The sequence below is a fragment of the Puma concolor genome, chromosome B3, assembly GCF_028749965.1.
Source record: "Puma concolor isolate L17-30 chromosome B3, mPumCon1.1.hap2, whole genome shotgun sequence".
In the NCBI taxonomy this organism is placed as follows: domain Eukaryota; kingdom Metazoa; phylum Chordata; class Mammalia; order Carnivora; family Felidae; genus Puma; species Puma concolor.
Window position 1 is genome coordinate 94067569 of NC_141672.1, and position 18292 is coordinate 94085860.

The 18292-nt window shown below is 41.3% G+C and overlaps 1 protein-coding gene across 1 annotated transcript in view; it reads right to left on the bottom strand.

Annotated features, from left to right (window-relative positions):
- Positions 1-18292, bottom strand: part of SHC4 (SHC adaptor protein 4) — a 128791-nt gene that overhangs the window by 16147 nt on the left and 94352 nt on the right. Inside the window, exons 7-10 of the mRNA XM_025919830.2 lie at positions 14594-14717; positions 12634-12805; positions 10455-10515; positions 1716-1895 (exon numbers count right to left, since the gene is read on the bottom strand). Coding sequence (XP_025775615.2) covers positions 1716-1895; positions 10455-10515; positions 12634-12805; positions 14594-14717 — 537 coding nt within the window. The remainder of the gene's footprint in view (positions 1-1715; positions 1896-10454; positions 10516-12633; positions 12806-14593; positions 14718-18292) is intronic.

The following is an 18292-nucleotide window of genomic DNA, read 5'->3' on the forward strand; positions in this document are numbered from 1 at the left end:
ATCCATCACACAAAATGTATCACCCAGATGGCTCTTCAATGAAAGACAGGTGCCCCAGGTGTCATCAGCCAGCCTCCAGCTGACCGCCCCTTGAGGGTCTGCCTCACCTTCAGGGAGCTGCCTTTTGCCCAAAGGCTTGCCCTCCCTCGTGTGGCCTACACCCACAGACTGAAATAAATGGGATAAAAGGCCCAGCCCTTTGGCGCAATGTGGCACAGCCCTGACGCGCCCCCTATTCTCCCTGTAGGGTTGGCTGAGGCTCCGTCAGGGCTACACAGTGACTCTGCTTCTCCATCTGCCCAAGCCTGCTTCTTCCCCCTCCCTTCCCGATAGTGATCCCAACAAGTACCCTGCATGCCAAAGCTCCATCTCAGTGTTTGCTTCCAGAGAACCCAACCAGGTTGTTTAGGTGCCAAGACTGATCACAGAGAGCTTGCAAGAAGATGGCTCACTTGTCACCTGGCTGGTAATGAGGACGTCTGTTTCTTGGTCTAGGAGTTAAGGTGGTCTGGTGAAGTCCCGGCTCAGCAAAATCTCCTTCTAAACTTCATCTTGTTACTGCTCACACTAGCTGGAAAGTTGTCTTTGGCCTTTTGGAGAGACTTCCTGGGCTAGCGAAAGGACTTTCCAAAGGACTGGTTCTCCATCTTTGGAGTGAACCAAATGTGGTTCACCCAAATTTGAACCCAACACACTTTAATATTTTATAAAAAGCATTATTTATTTATTTATTTATTAGTTGATCGTAGGCTTTTGGTTTGTTTTGCTTTTATTTATTTATGTTACTGTGTATGCATTTTTCCTGGAAGCAATTTAGCAGGAAAATGATATCTGTCTTATTGCATTTAACTCACAGTATATGGCTGAAGAAAGAAGCCATCTTATTTTAGTGTTCCATAGATGACTTACCAAGGAGTTTCGAAATGAATAAAATTAAAACCATCACTCAACAGAGCCAAATAATGGTCACTGTTCCTCACACAAGCCCACAAATTCAAAATTATCTCCTGGCTTTGACCATCCTTCCTTCAGCAAGAGCACACAGCCAAAACCAAAAGTTGGGACCCAGTTTAAAGTATTTGAAAAGATTATTCAACATCAAAGACCCCAAACCTTGAAATCCATAATATCTCCCAAATTAACTGTGGTACAAGATTGAGGTAAGAAAGAATCCTTTTTGCTCCCTGAAAATGAGACCAAGGAAATAGTCTTCCTGAAAATGAGAGCCAGTATAGTGAGATGAATAGTGGCCCCCCCAAAATGATACATTCAGATCCTGATCCCCAGTCCCTATGAATGTGGCCTAATTTGGGGAAAGGGTTTTTGCAGATGTAATTAAGTTAAGGATTGCAAGATGGGATCTTCCTGGCTTTAGGGCTCACCTAGAAGAGAAAGGGATTGTCCTAGAAGAGACAGGAGAGAAAGGTTTGAGAATGGAGGTGAAGGCCATGTGAAGACTGAGGCAGAGAACTGATGTGTCCACAAGCCAAGGAACACCAAGAATTGCCAGCCATCAGCAGAAGCTAGGAGAGAGGCATGGAGTGGATCCTCCTCCAGAGCCTCCAGAAGGAACCACCCCAGCTGACGTCTTATTGAGGACCTCTGGCCTCCAGAACTGTGAGAGAATAAATTTTCACTGCTTTAAGACACTCAGTTTGTGGTGATTTGTTACAGCAGCCACAGGAAACTAATACAGATGGCGAACAGCTACTTACTCTGACGGTGCCACGGGCTCCCCAGGGAGTGAGCTGAGCTTTGATTTGGGGAAGAGCCAAGTGTACTTTGAAGACCCTGTGTATTTATGTAGCAGGGGTCATTGAGGAAATCCACTCGACACGTGTGCTTCATCAATGAGGCATCTCGTTGGCACTGCCCTCCTCTCTCCTGTGCGTTACCTGTAGTGATTAGTTAATGATCAATGGATCACGTTTTTACTTTGTAAACAACACGTAAAATTGTGTTTGAGTCTAGAATTGATAGGAAGGGAAAAGCCACCCTCATCCTATACAGATTTGAATACTGACCTCTAGATTTGACCTGTAAAAACAAGGTAAGCACCAGGATTTGAAGGAAAGCACCATCTCTTTGGCCTCCCAGGCCTTCCCTCCCCATCCCTCTGCTGACCCACCGCTTCAACACCAGACACGAAACAAATCAGGAAGACCCAGGAGAGGAACAGCCAGAGAAAAAAGGGAGCCAGCTGTCTAGCAAACAGCACAAACCGCACACAACACTGCTCAAGGCCGCAGTCCAGGAACCAAGAAAACACACGTGCCATACAGAACTTGAATATCTATTATTTAAACTGCTTTTCAAAATAAGATAAAAAGAGAGAGGGAGGCAAACCACAAAACACTCTTAAATACAGAGAAGAAACTAAGGGTTGCTGGAGGAGAGGTGGGTGTGGGGAGGGGCTAAATGGGGGCTGGGCATTAAGGAGGGCACTTGTTGGGATGAGCACTGGGTGTTGTATGTAAGTGAAGAATCATTGGTTCTACTCCTGAAATCATTATTACACTATATGTTAACTAGCTTGGATTTAAATAAAATTTAAAAAATAAAAAATAAATAAGTAAATAAACTGCTTTTCAAAAAACTCATTACATAATTATTAAGAATGGAAAGTCTGTCTCTCCCTATGCCCAAAGTTTTGTTTTGCCAAGCTCAGCCTTGAACCAACTGTTGATATTTATTCTGGCACTTAATGGAAAGAAGAACTCACCCCTCAGGATATCTCCTTTTTCCCTCTTACTCTGTCCCCTCCTCTTCCATTCTATTCCATATACTGTGGCCAAAATGATCTTTTTACAACTGAAAACCTGATAATATTTTTCAGCGGTTTAAAAACCCCTTACCTGCTTCCCATTGCTCTTTGGATACAGATCAAACTCTCCAACAAGCCCCAAGCCCTGGTCCTGGCTACCCAGCTTCCCTTGCACCCCTGTGCTCCTCAGTCACACTGACCTTCCTGGAGGCTAATCTCCACCTTAAGGCCATCTTCTCTGATTGACATGCTTTTCCCTCACCATTCTCCATCACCCTCACCCTTCAGGCACCAGTTTAAACATCTTTTTCTCAACAGAGCTTTCTCTGACCTTCTCAGACTAGATTAAGTCTCTCTGCTTTCCTAGAAGTTTGTTCACCTTTGAAGGCCATATCACAAGAGCAAATAATTCTGTCATTTTGTTTAATACCTGTACTACATCTAGACTGCGTGTTCCATGAAGACAGAGATCCTGCCTCCTAACACATGCTTGCCACATATGACAAAAAACAGTTACTGAATGGATGGATATTAGCACCGTATTTCAGTACCTGGTGCATGAAGTATTTTGTACCATCCAGATGGTTCTGTCCTCAGAAAGCCAGGATAGAATATTTTTGTTTTTCCATTTAAACAGGTACATTTATATTTTTGGCCAGATGTGTTACAAGATCACCACCAGGCTGATCTGAAGTGGTGACACTGACATTCCATTGTCTTACCATAAAACATCAGTTTTTCTATTGCTTCAGTCGTTAAACTCCTGGATGTGGTTCAGAAAGGACCAGCTTTATACTGGATTTCACATCATGATGAGCAGCGCTACAATTTTTATAACATAAAATATGGAAACCCAAGGGCACACCAAACAGGGGAAGCCCAGTCAGAGGGCTACAGGCTTACTACCTACTCCTCCTTTCCTCCTGGCCTGTCTGCCAGCTGTTACACATCACCGTGTCCCCTGTCATACCCCTGAGGGAAGAGTGAGATTTCTAAAGAAGGAGGGGTGGTCAGGGCACCTCGTTTCTTTGTTGCATTGTGCAACATATGGCAGTGTCCATTTGCTTGGTTAAGTGGGTTTATGAATTATGTTATCTAGTTTAAACTTACGTCCATAAATGGACAAGTGACTAAAAGATCACCGCAAATATCAAAGATTGAAGGTCATTCTTTTACTCTTATTACAAACTCCTCCTTGGCTGTATTATGAGCTTATAAACAAGAATGATCTAATTAGATAGGAACTTGGCCTCCCAAAAGTTAAAATTATCAGTATTTGAAATGTGGACATACGTCTATTTTCTTTATCAGTAAATGCGCTAAATGTATATTGGACCCTGAGATATTATCTAACGATAGTATTCAGCCACTGTAATTATCAAGGCATTTAAAAAATGTTTATTATCATTAACTCTAACTTTGAAATTTTCTATTTTCATCTGTGTGTTAAATTTTTTTTAATTTTTATTTATTTTTTGACGGAGGGAGAGCAAGCAGGGGAGGAGCAGAGAGAGAGGGAGACAGAAATTCAATCAGGCTCTATGCTATCAGTGCAGAGCCTAGTGCAGGGCTCAAACTCATGAACTGTAAGATCATCAACTGAGCCAAAGTCAAGAATCAGATGCTCAACTGACTGAGCCACTCAGGCACCCCTTGTGTATGTTTTATGACACATGCATAACATATTAGCATATGTGTATATAACTTATACATGATTGGTTTATCATTTATTTAGGAGTGCCTGCTCATAAAAATGTACTGAAAGCAGACTATGATCAAAGTGTTGTGGGGCACCTGGGTGGCTCATTTGGTTAAGCGACCAATCTTGGCTCAGGTCATGATCTCACAGTCTGCGATTTCGAGCCCTGCGTCAGGCTCTGTACTGACAGCTCAGAGCCTGGAGCCTGCTTCAGATTCTGTGTCTCCTGCTCCCTCTGCCTTTCCCCCACTCGTTCTCTCTCTCTCCCCCTCTCTAAAAAATAAATAAACATCAAAGAAAAACTGTGGTAAGAGGTCTGCTTCAAAATCAACATGGACCTGAGTTCAAATACTTGTGATACTTCTTACTGTTTGTATGGTTTGGGGTAAGTTATTTACCTTCCCTAAGCGTCAGTTTTCGTATCTGTAATATGGGGATGCCTAGCTTAAAACATGGTTGTGAGGACTAAATGAAAGAACGTGGATGAGACACTTACTGAGAATGGTGCCTGCCTCATAGGGATGTAGTAGGGATTCGATAAATAGTTAATATCTGCTCAGTTACATGTGTTCATTGATGCTGGGGCTCTGCACATGGTACTTCTCTCCTGCTGCAATATCCTCCCTCCCCTTTCTGTACCTAACTCCTATTTGTCCTTTAAGATTCCATCTCTTTCAAGAAGCCTCCACGTTAGGGACACATAGGTGGCGCAGTTGGTTAAGCATCTGACTCTTGTTTTTGGCTCAGTTCATGATCTCATGGTTTGTGAGTTTGAGTCCTGTGTCAGGCTCTGTGCTGACAGTGCAGAGCCTGCTGAGATTCTCTCTCTTCCTCTCTCTCTGCTCACCCCCTGTGCTCATGTGCACAGGCTCTCTCTTTCTCTCCCTCTCAAAAATAAATAAACAAAAACATTAAAAACAAAAGAAGGGGCACCTGGGTGGCTCAGTCAGTTAAGAATCAGACTTTGGCTCAGGTCACGATCTCACGATTCATGGGTTCAAGCCCCACATCGGGTTCTGTGCTGACAGCTCAGAGCCTGGAGCCTGCTTCAGATTCTGTGTCTCCCTCTCTTGCTGCCCCTCTGCCACTCACACTCTGTCTCTCTCTCCCTCTCTGCCTGTCTCTCTCTCAAAACTATATAAACATTAAGAAAAATTTTAAAAAAGAAAAAGAAGAAGAAGCCTCCCCCTTAGACCTTCCCTCCCCCAGGCCGGGTCAAGTGCCCTCCATACTATAGGTATCTGTTTACTTGTCTGTCTGTCTTCCCCTTGAAACTGCAAATTCCTTGAGTGCTTAAGGAGAGACTAGAACCCATTTATCTGTTGTATCCTCTGCATCTTCAATGACTGGTATGAAGTAGGTGCTCATGTTTGTCAGCTGAACAAACAGATAATGAATGTCCACTTGGTCTTCCTTTCTCAGCATATTTGACCCACGTTCTGAGTCAACCTTTAGCACAAGGCACTGACTCGTCTGCCCCTCACAGAGTATGGCATGAGCCGACCACATCAGGTTTACCATCCCATATGATTATACAAAAGCATCAATATCTAAATCCAGTGTCTCTTGAAAACAACCATTCCTCTTTTTTTTTTTTAATGCACTATTTCATTTAACTCAGCAATGTTGCCTTAAATTAAAAAAATTATATATTTATATTATATTATATTATATTATATTATATTATATTATATTATTATTATATTTCAGTCTATACCCAAAAATCTTTCTTGGCTAAAGTGTGTGGTTGATGAGAGCTTAACCACACATGACAACCATTATGCATTCCAAACTTTCTTTTTGCCAAGTATTACTCTGAGAACCTATCCAAGCTGCCTAAGAGAAGATTTGTGGCAAAAAATAAATACATACTATACACAGGGTATACACTGTAAGTACCAAAGTTTTTTAAGTACAGGCCCTTAGGGTTTGTGGCAATTTAATGTCTTTTTGATTAAAAATATCAATATTTCCATTTGAACTTGGAGGTCTGGGAAACATTATTCTGTTTTACTAATTAATTTTCTCCATAAGGGAATTTAATATTAAGAAATGGTATCTTTTATAAGTCTGGTGATAAATATAATTAACTCCTTGAACAACCAGAAGCCTATTGCAGTATTTATAATATACTGGAATTCAAGTTTTAAATCAGTATTTGAACAAATAAATGTCCTGGGAGGAAAAAGCCAAACCTTATTGAAAATATTTGCATAGGTGTTTCTCAAATGATTATGTCTAAAACTCTAGGAAAAGCCATAAAAATTATGCATTTGCTATTCTGGCAACTGCTATTAAATTGCTCACTGGTCAAGAATTTCAGATCAGTTTTTATTTTTATTATTTTTAGAGAGAGAGTGTGATCAGGGGAGAGGGGTGGGGGGGCGAGAGAGAGAGGGGGAATCCCCAAGCAGGCTCCACACTCAGCACAGAACCCGACGCAGGGCTCAATCCCTTGACCCTGGGATTATGACCTTAGCTGAAATCGAAGGTCAGATGCTCAATTTACTGAGCCACCCAGGCGTCCCTCAGATCAGTTTTTCAACATATGCCCAAGTAGTCACAGGCAGGCCTCAAGATAGGAACATCTGATTTCTGGGTATCTGTGAATGAATGGACATTGTAGTACTAAAGTCCTTCCTACCACAATAGGAGGAGCCTTGATTGTTGTGGCCTGTGGAGCAAGGGTCAAGTCCTTCAATCCCTCCTAGCATTCTGGGTCCCTGATGGAACTTAGAACCTGCTTTCCTTTTTCTGTTTGTTTGTTTTAAGTTTTTAATGCTTGTTTATTTTTGAGAGAGAGAGAGAGAGAGAGAGAGAGAGAGAGAGAGAGAGACATAGAGTGTGAGCAGGGGAGGGGCCAAGAGAGAGGGAGACACAGAATCCGAAGCAGGCTCCAGGGTCTGAGCTGTCAGCACAGAGCCCGATGCAGGGCTCAAACCCATGAACTGCGAGATCATGACCTGAGCCAAAGTCAGCCACTTAACCAACTGAGCCTCCCAAGCGCCCTGGAACCTGCTTTCCTAAGGAAATAAGGTTATAGCTCCATGATTTTCAGGGGAAGAAAGTATGCAGTTGGAGGACTTTTTCAAAACCACAAACACCATCTCTCACCAGCCCAAGATCTTTAAAGGTTCCCAGCTATGAGCTGTTACCTTAGGGCCACCACAAGGAAGGCAGCTCTGTACTGGTTCCAGGCTATCCCACAGTCAGAGTGCAACTGAAGAACAGGCACTTACTATAGAATTTTCTATTGGCGTGTTTGTCATCACAAAATATACATTTAAGCTTCAGTACAGACAAACCAGAACAGTAGAACGTGGTGTACTTATCTAGGAGATAGCCATCATGGCTAAAATTAATTCTGGAATTAATTCTAGAAAAATATGTTCCAGACTCCAAATAAAGGTTTATGAAAAAAGTCTGTTCATAAGTTTGGATTTGCTTATATTGGCTTAGGGCATATAGAAACCATGAAAGAATAAGGGGTTACATCGTTTGTTGGTTTAAAGGAGAAATAAAACCAAGGTAAATAGAAACAATAAACTGGATTCTATGACAAGGTTACACTTACAAAAAGAAATGTCTTAAATAAGATTGAAACAATACCTCTATATCTATTAATTCCTTTATAAATGTTCCTCAGGGTTCTATCCTATGTCCAAGACTCATCTATCTCGCTTCCATACTCTCTCTGTGCAATGATCTGGGAAGTGGTCCTGGCACATTCCAGAAAAACCAGGAATGCTGGTTCCCACTCATACTGTTTTTTCTCTCTCTCTCCCTCTCTCTCCCCTCCTTTCCCATTTCCTTCTCTATGCCTGGATAATTCCCATTCATCCCTCAGGTCCTGGTTTGGTTGTTTTGTTGTAGAGGTAAGTTTAGGGAGACCCCCTAGAGCCCCTCAGATTAAAAAAGGTTACATTTATTCTTGGGAGAGAGAGACAGAGGGTGAGGAGGGGAGGTGCAGAGAGAGAGGGAGACACAGAATCCGAAGCAGGCTCCAGGGTCTGAGCTGTCATCACAGAGCTCAACACATGGCTCGAACCCACAAACCTCAAGATCATGACCTGAGCTGCAAGTCGGATGCTTAAACTACTGTGCAACCTAGACACCCATAGAGCCCCTCAGATTAAGTTAGGTTTCCCTGGTATTTGTTCCCATAACATCTTAGGCTTTGAAACATCCATCTATTTGTAAGCATTTGATTTAGGTGTGTCTTACTTGTTAAACTACAGATGATATGAGTACCAGTTGTGATTCCATCCCTGCCGCCTAGAACAGCGCCAGACTCTAAAGAGGTCCTTGTAGTCACAGATGATGTGTTGAATAAATGAAGAATATAGAATGAGATCAAAGAGCATGTGGAGATATTTCCAAGTGAGCCTCAGCACAGGTACAAAATGATTATAATATTACAGGGCACATGTGGTAGGTTCCTGACTTTTAAACCTGTAGGTTAGGGATTTCCAAATAAGGAAAAGGAGGGAAGGTGGGAGGAATACAGATCTTAGGGAGCACAGTTGTAAAAACACATTTTTACTTACCATTAATTTGTTGTAGTCACATTACTAAAAGGTTAAAATTCTAAGTAACTTTAAAGAATGGCAAGGAATTTTAATGTCTATCAAAAAGAACCATATTTTTTACACAATGGACTACTACGTGGCGATGAGAAAGAACAAAATATGGCCCTTTGTAGCAACGTGGATGGAACTGGAGAGTGTGATGCCAAGTGAAATAAGCCATACAGAGAAAGACAGATACCATATGGTTTCACTCTTATGTGGATCCTGAGAAACTTAACAGAAACCCATGGGGGAGGGGAAGGAAAAAAAAATGAGGTTAGAGTGGGAGAGAGCCAAAGCATAAGAGACTCTTAAAAACTGAGAACAAACTGAGGGTTGATGGGGGGAGTTGGGAGGGAGGGGAGGGTGGGTGATGGGTATTGAAGAGGGCATCTTTTGGGATGAGCACTGGGTGTTGTATGGAAACCAATTTAACAATAAATTTCATATATTAAAAAAATTTTTAAAAAGGAACCATATTTTTAAATAATTAACAATACTGTCTTAGTTCACTACTCCTACTATTTTTGCATGGTAGAGGAAGGTAGTAATCACAGCTGTACCTAAAACAATAAATCCTCATGTATCCCCTGTGTATAAGAAATAATAAAATGAATAGATTACATTGGCATAATTCCGTAAGAAGCATGCAAGTATCCTTGGAGGTGACTACCTTGTCGGTGGCAAGTTCCTGCTAATTTGAGTCCCTAAGTGTGGTTATCCAACTTTATCCCCACAGTATTATTTATATCATCCAGTTATCCACTCCTCTAATGCTGCAAAACTTTGCTTCCCAAAGAAATAAGTACTTTCAGCAATTTATAAGTATTAAATAACTAACTAGCAGCAAAATTTTATAAAAACATACTTCCAATCTGAGAGGTGATGTTCTACATTTGCATTGTGGAAAAGTTGTGCCCCACATCAATTATTGCATCCAGTAATAAGACACTGAATGCCCTGGGAAACGTGGGGTAGTTGGCCCCTAACTGGGACTCTCACCTTTCAGATTTCTTTTTGTTTTCGATGCCAAGCAGACAAAAAAGGTTTTATCTTAATCCTAATGGACTTGACAAACATCAATTTTCACATTAGCTTAATGTCTGATCTTCTTTGAAGTGGAGCTGTCTTGAGTTTTAAGCAGAGAAAACACCTTTTCAGCGAGACTTTTCATGATGTTAAAGCAATCAAAGACCTCAGGAGGTAGAATGACAGTGTGGTCAAGCACACAAGAGTGAGGGGAAACCATGAGTCTCCCAAGTGACACTCACGTGGCATTCTGGGCCTCTCAGAACGTGGGATGCAGCTGAAGCATTATACACCTGATTTTCCCATGAAGTATTTCAGAGCCAAGGCCACACACAACCATATGACTTACAAGGAACAACAAGAGTGGCAGATGGGGAAGGACAATTGTACCTACCTATTGCCCTGCTTTGTTCTAAACAGTTCTCGTACACACTGCTGCACTTGGAGTTTCCAGGCTGCACGAACAACAAATTGTGAGACATTTACAAACATGGTATACGTTCATAAACTTGCCAAAAAAACAAACAAAACACTAATAACAGTCCTGGAAGAATACAGCAGACAGCTCCACTTTCTGACATAGTTAGTGTCTGACAGGAAACAAAAGGAAGGTGAGATTTTGCATGGGGAACATAGACTCCTAAGATAGAGCACTGTGCGGGGGCTGCAGAGGTGGGTCTGAGGCAGAGGTGGTTGTAAAGGCTGCTGATGTAAGGCCCGCATCCTGAGCATCCCTGCTTTTGTTAGGGAGGTCCTATTCCAGGACTCAATCCAAGTCTCAGCCAGAAACTGTGAAAGTGTGATTTCCAGGACACTTGTATAAATTCTCAGTATTTAGCAAGCCTCTATCTAACAGTGCATTGGCAGATTGGAGCCCTACTCTAATGAGGTTTGTGCCGGGCTCACTTTCCATCCTTAAAAATGTCATCCATCAAAGGGTTGCATTAATATACATATATAGATATATAGATATATAGATATATAGATATAGATATATGTAGATATAGATATATATAGATATATACAATTCAATAATGGAATGGGATCACTGATGCCTTTGAGAAGGGCAACATCTATCCTTTAGAAAGATTAATCCGGCAGTACCATGCAGAAGGGTTTGAGAGAATGAAACTGGAGACAAGGAAGGGGCTTTCAGAATCATCTGGGCACATGAAGGCCAGAACTTAGAAAGGTACAAGAGTAATGTAAGAGGTTGGGTAAATTCTATCAAAAGATTTCATGGTAGAATCTTCAGTCTTGAAGACTGAGTTGACATGGAGTCCAAAGTGTGAGATAAACAAAAGACTGCAGATTAATGAAACAGCAGCAGTGTCATTAATTAAACATGAGTAAGTCACTAGAGGAATCTGGTTTGGAGTCAAGGAGAAAATGCTGAATTCAATCTTACATAAACAAGTAATGTAATGCTTATGGCACTACAGCTGGAGAGATAAGTGATGGCTGAAGACAGAGAAGCTGGAAGACTGTGTATACAGGTGGCATGCCAGAGGAGAAACCAAGGGCAAGGCCAAGGGCAGAGCAAGGGTGGTAAAGGGTGGGGGGCTGGGGTTTGAAGGGGAGGGGGTAGAAGAAAATAAAATATAAAAAGAAAAGATGTAACTTACTTTGAAACAGCTCTATAAGATGACAGGGCAAATTCAGTAGAATGATAATTGTAGAATCTAGGTTGTGTATGTGAGTGTTCACTGTATAATTCTTTCAACTTTTCTGTGTGTTTGAAAACATTCATAATAAAATGTTGGAAGACATGAAAATGAGAAAAAAGAAGCAACTAGAGATGGGGTTTGAGAATGACACAATAGAACTGCTTTAGAAGCTAACAGAAGTTCTAAAATTAAGGAAGAGGCAGCCAATGGGTATCAAATTCTGTAGACAGACTCAGAACATTGAAGAAGAAAATTGATTTAGCAATGAAACCATCGGTGACCAAAAAACCATTGGTGACCATTGTAAAAGTAATTTCTATCAAGTTGTCAAGCAGAATTCAGATCTTAGAAGTATAGTGTTGATGCAAAAACTGGGATGGAGATGATGGTTTCTAGAAGTTTGTGGGTAAAAGGAGGTGAGACATTGTAAGTTGGTTGGAGGAATCCAAATTCATTTGCAGACAGAAGATACTGGTAGACAAAGAGAAAATAAAGATTGAGACAGGGGTTGATAGACAGACAGAACAAGGGCAGAGAGTTGGAAGGTGGGGATGGGATCAGGAGCTCAGGGGAAGGATTGGCTGTGAAGGCAGTCGCTAAGGACGAGAAGCAAGGAGAATACGGGAAGACGTGGAGACGAGGAAAGGTGAAGTTGAATGTAACATGTTGGACTGCCCTCATCTTCCCAGTGAAAGGAGATGTGAAGTCATCCACTTAGGCAGCGAGGAAGGGGGTGGATTTGGAGTAAAAATGGTCCAGTGCAGGCTCCGACAGTGATTCATTCTCTGGCTCAGTACTGAGGAAGGCACTTTCTCTAAGCTAGCATTTGGAAACTCAAATTAAACTCTCTAGTGACAAGGACAGAATCACATTGCTAAGTTCCGGTAACCATAAAGCATTACTTACCAGATAGCACAACTTTTCACACCGTATGGGGCAGTAAGCCATCTGTTCTGTGGCTTGGACTTTGATGCGCACATCTGAAACACCACCTGCAGGTGGCTGCTTCCCTGGGATTTCATTGTAATACTCATGATCTTCTCTCTCCACAGCAGGACCATCAAGAGGCACCTCCTCACTGCAAGGGAAAAAAGAATCCCCAAGAGACTGGGTGGGAATTCAAATGCTGTAGGGGAGGCAGAGGGATCAGAACCATGCAAATCATCCTGAAAAATGCTGCATTCATGTTTTAAAATTATAGCTGTGCTTAAGTGATGTCAAATATCTGGATGGAAGCAACCAGATGGTTGTTTAGCTTTCCATAGACAATTAAAGTGGGGCAAGCCAATGGAAAGTGCCAAGGGTGATGCTTTTGTGTCTCCTCCCAGTGATTAAGAGAAACACACACACACACACACACACACACACACACACACACACACTCCTTGATGTAAGTCATCTATGTCAGCAGGATACAAAATTAAAGTTTTCCTGAGTATCTTCAGCATGTTTGGATTATACCATTTTGGAAATGTTTTGCTCAAAAAAAAAATTAGATATTGGGCAGGGGGCCTGGCCCAGTTTGTGAAACTAAGATGAAAAAAATAAGAGAGTTATGGCCAGCCATCTCGTCTGCACAAATCTGGAGAAGTATATGGGATTCATGAAGAAATATTAGAACCATATGTGCAAGTGGGTAGATTTATGTAAACATGCATTGTTTTAAAAACCGAAACAGGGCAAAACAAAAACAAAAACAAAAACAAAACAAACAACTTTTCTTCCAAATTGGAATTAGTAGCTTTCTTATGAAAAAGAATAAATCAAGTCCTTTGGGATTGAACTGATTCTACTGACAAGCCACACAGTTTTGTCGGGTTCGTTACCTGCCAACAAAGTGATAGCACTAGGATGTAAGTGTTATCCTGGGAAAAATTCAACCTCAAGGCTTCCTAGTAACCCCCTCTCCTTTGCTACCCCAGACCACCTTAAAAAGGGAGATCTTCAAACCCAACGTTTGTTAATACACAAAGTAACTAACCTGGGGGGGCGGTGCATTTAAAAGTACCCAAGAGTTTTGTCTCTTGGGTATGAATTCTGCTCACTGTACTCTACACTGCTGGAGGCTGTCAGGCCTGAAGGGCTCAGCTTTCCTTGTAGACTTTCTGCGCCTCAGATAGAACAACCAGATCCTTGGGTCACATCACCTGCCAGCCCTGCCACAGTTTAACTGGAACTCATCTATTTACATTGCAAACTAGCAAACTAACAGCGATTCCTGCTATAGACATTTGATTCCTACTGTTTCCCTCTTCATTCTTGATTTTTTTTAATTTTATTTAAAAAAATTTTTTTTTAATTTTTTTAAAATTTATTTTTGAGAGAGAGAGTGAGAGAGAGAGAGAGAAAGCATGAGCAGGGGAGGGGCAGAGAGAGACACAGAATCTGAAGCACACTCCAGGCTCTGAGTTGTCAGCACAGAGCCCAAAACGGGGCTTGAATTCATGAACTGCGAGATGGGGTCCTGAGCCAAAGTAGGCTGCTTAACTGACTGAGCCACCCAGAAACCTCTCGATATATTTTTTTTAGTGGTAGGCATGGGATCTGGGATTGAAACAATTCTGACACATTTGATATCTGTTATTTTATGATACTACTTAATTCATAGCTCTGTATGATATCAGAGAAACAGGGAAGACCCCTTCTTGGAGTGTCTCCTTTAATTTTGATACAAAGCAAGAGTAAATATCTGGACAAATACAAGAGAAAGAAAAATAGAAAATGTCATTATTAGTTTGTACTGAAACTGCCTATTTGTAAGAAAAAATTTACTAATTTCATTAGTCAGTTTGAAAATGCCATATTAATTTGAAAATACAGCAAAATAAATATAGCAAGTCAAATAATTATAGAACTCTTGGCTGACCTTTCACAAGAAGTATTCAAAGAAGGATTTTTCAAATACTGTTTAAACCGGAGTTCAAAAGCCTGCCCTATGGTGCTGATGACATCTTGGGCCATTCCGCTGCGGCATTCCAATATGTGGCAGGCTGCAAGTGGATGAACAAAAAGAAACTGTAATAAATTTTCAACAAGAAAAGGTTATAATAAAGTAAAAATATTTCCAGAACGTGAACTGGTACTTGAATAAAAGGGAGTAGGTTTATAAGCTCTCTTCAGCTCTGAAATGGCAGAAAAGAATACCTCATATTTCATTTGCATCAAAGAGAAAAAACCATTCATAGTTTACATTTAAATATCTCAAAACACTGACAGATTTTGGTCTCAAGACAGGTTTTTGGGGGCCCCCATTTTTATAAATCCAGACTGATCCTAACCAATAACGTGACTCACGTTCAATGTTAGCTCTAGAATTCAATACCAGAGATGCTGAGGGCAGCAATCTGACAGGAAGGCTTGTGGTTGTGCTGTTGTCTTTGCAAAAATATAACTTTCCAAACCTTCTCTCCTCACTCAAAGTGGGGGATGAGCTGCTGGCAAAAACAGGAGCTTTATAATACCCCTTTGCCCTGTTATTGCTATTTTTAAAATTTTTTTAACATTCATTTATTTTTGAGGTGGGGGAAGGGGCAAAGAGAGAGGGAGACACAGAATCCAAAGCAGGCTCCAGGCTCTGAGCTGTCAGCACAGAGCCCGAGGCAGGGCTCGAACTCATCAACCGCGAGATCATGACCTGAGCCAAAGTTGGACACGGCCGACTGAGTCACCCAGAAGCCCCATGTCATTGCTATTATAAAGCAGTGATGGTATGGTAACCCCTGTCTTCACAACCCTACTAAAGAACTATCTCCATTAAGCAGTAAAAACAAGATTTTGTGACAATGGCATGACCAGAAGATGTTAAAATTTTTTATTAGATACTTTCTCTGAGAAGCTGGTACTGGGAAGAGGAAGATTTTCACAAGCAATTTAAAGAAATAAATTATGGAGGGGGCAGCTGACAGAATATCACAAATGAGCAAATCTGCTGCTGCTGCTGCTGCTGCTGCTGCTGCTGCTGCTGCTACATAAAATCAGGAGCTTATGTGGAGAGACTATAAATTCACCTCCCACCATATGGAGTATCATTCTTGCTTCGATGAGAGTCTGGGGTCTTGCTTAGGGCCCTGCAATATGGAGATTTAATGGAAATGGAAGTTTCATCAGGATGACTTAAAGATAAAGGCAATAAATCTTGTGAGAAGTAAAATCTTTAAAATACATATTGATTTGTATAGCCTGAAGAATGGAGGGATGAGAAAAACCTTAATAATGGTTAAATATACACAAGAACGCTGTAAAAACTGTTAGCTATTCTCTGAGAACAGCTTAAGCGAGTGCATGGGGAATTAGAATAGAAGCCCAGGAAGCCTCCTGGGTCTCAGGAACTATGGAGCCAACACTGGGACACCTTACTAAAAGGGACACCAAAGGAGAGGAGAGAGAGCTGTCTTTATGGAATGAGCTAACTGTGCTGACTTAGAAGCATGGTTTTATGCTTTTGCATTCTCTTGGAAAGGACTTTGTATGTATGTAAAGTAAAAGGCAATTCATTGACATCTGATAGAATTTTCAGAGCCTATAAAAGTACACAATAGTAGTACCTACAACAGTGTTTCTTTTCTTAGCCTTATGTTATAATTATCTCAGGAAGGGGCTGGCTCCTAAGTAGCTCAATCAGTTAAGCCACCAACTTTGGCTCAGGTCATGATCTCCCAGTTCGTGAGTCTGAGATCCGCATCAGGCTCTGCACTGGCAGCGCAGAGCCTGCTTAGGATTCTCTCTCTCTCCCTCTCTCTCTGCCCTTCCCTGCCCTCTCCTCTCAAAATAAGTAAATTAAAAAAATAAGAATCTCAAAGAATCTCAAATAATTCTGATTCCAGAATTGACTTGACTTTCATTTAAAGGATTTAAATGAAATTTTTATAGAGTTGGTTTTTTTAATGTTTATTTCTTTATTTTTGAGAGAGAGAGAGAGCAAAGGAGGGGCATAGAGAGACACACACACAGAAAGAGGATCTCTGCAATAAGAGCCAGATACGGGGCTCGAACTCATGAACCATAAAATCGTGACCTGAGCTGAAGTCAGACACCTAACCAACTGAGCCACCCAGGCGCCCCAAATGAAATTTTTAGAAAGCATGTGTTTGTGTGTGTGTGTTCATGTGTGTGTGTGTGGGGGGGGGGGTGGTGGGGGCACAGTGGTATTACTAAATCAAACAATGCTAAGGTGTAAATCTCTAAAAGAATTGTCATTACCATTTCTTATAAGGTTATCCCTTTTGAAGAAGCAACTTGGAAACTGATACAGACTTAGGAGCTAATTCTAGTTTTGAAAATCCAATTAAGAATGCTTATAGATGGGGGCACCTGAGTGGCTCAGCCGGTTAAGCACCCAACTTTGGCTCAGGTCATGATCTCACGGTTTGTGGGTTCGGGCCTCACATGGGGCTCTGTGAGGACAGCTCAGAGCCTGGAGCCTGCTTCAGATTCTGTGTCTCCCTCTCTCTTTGTTCCTCTCTCTCCCTCAAAAATAAATAAAAAACATTAAAAAACTGGGAAAAAAAGAATGTCTACCCTTTCTACCAAAGGAAAATGTTTGATCTATCTTTAGACTGTTATTTTAAATTGACCCTTCTTTTTCTCTGCAGTAGCTTCACACATGAGCAACACATAGAAGGTGTTTTAAAAATTGTGTTGAATGAATACATACTGATTTTCCTGAATCGCATCAATAATTCTAGTGTGAGAAGTTCTCTTCAGTTGCATTAAAATGACACCTGCACCAATCCCCATAGTGGGAAAGGTTCCTACAGCCATTGAGTGGTGTGAATCATTGCTTGGTTTACTCATGGAGATATACTTAAATCTACAAGGTGCCCTTGGAAATGTGCTCTCCAACTGACCCAGTGTTACATTATGAAGTTGTGTTACATTATGACTAAAAAAGGTTACACGCCCTTAAATTCTTTTGTTTTTCACCTCATGAATTTCTGGTCCAATTAAAAGAAAAGTCAAGATCCCAAATCATGTCAAAATGCAGAATATGATTTTTTCAATTTTATGTTTTTCTTAGGTTCAAGAAGATGTCTAGAGATGAAGACAAGGAAGATGAGAGAGACAGGAAATTCACACACACACACACACACACACACAGAAACATGAAAGTGTGTCTCCCTTAAAAGGGATGAGAAAACAAGAACGCTTAAAAGAACTCTGGAAAGATTCAGATTCAAGTTCAAATTTCAATTATGCCACCATCTACATGACCTTGAACAAGTGACTTTGTAGCAATGTCCTCACCTGCCAAGACAGGGCACTGATTTTTTTTTTTAATGTTTACTTATTTTTGAGAGAGAGACAGAGACAGAGCACGAGCGGGGGAGGGTCAGGGAGAGAGAGGGAGACCCAGAATCTGAAGCAGGCTCCAGGCTCTGAGCTGTCAGCACAGAGCCCGACGCGGGCCTCAAACCCACAGACTGCGAGATCATGACCTGAGCTGAAGTCAGATGCTCAACTGACTGAGCCACCCAGGTGCCCCAGGGCACTGATGGTTTTTAAGTCCCTTATTGCTTTATGGAGACCCCAACCTTCATCTGTCACAGTAGCTTCAGCCTTCTGAGGA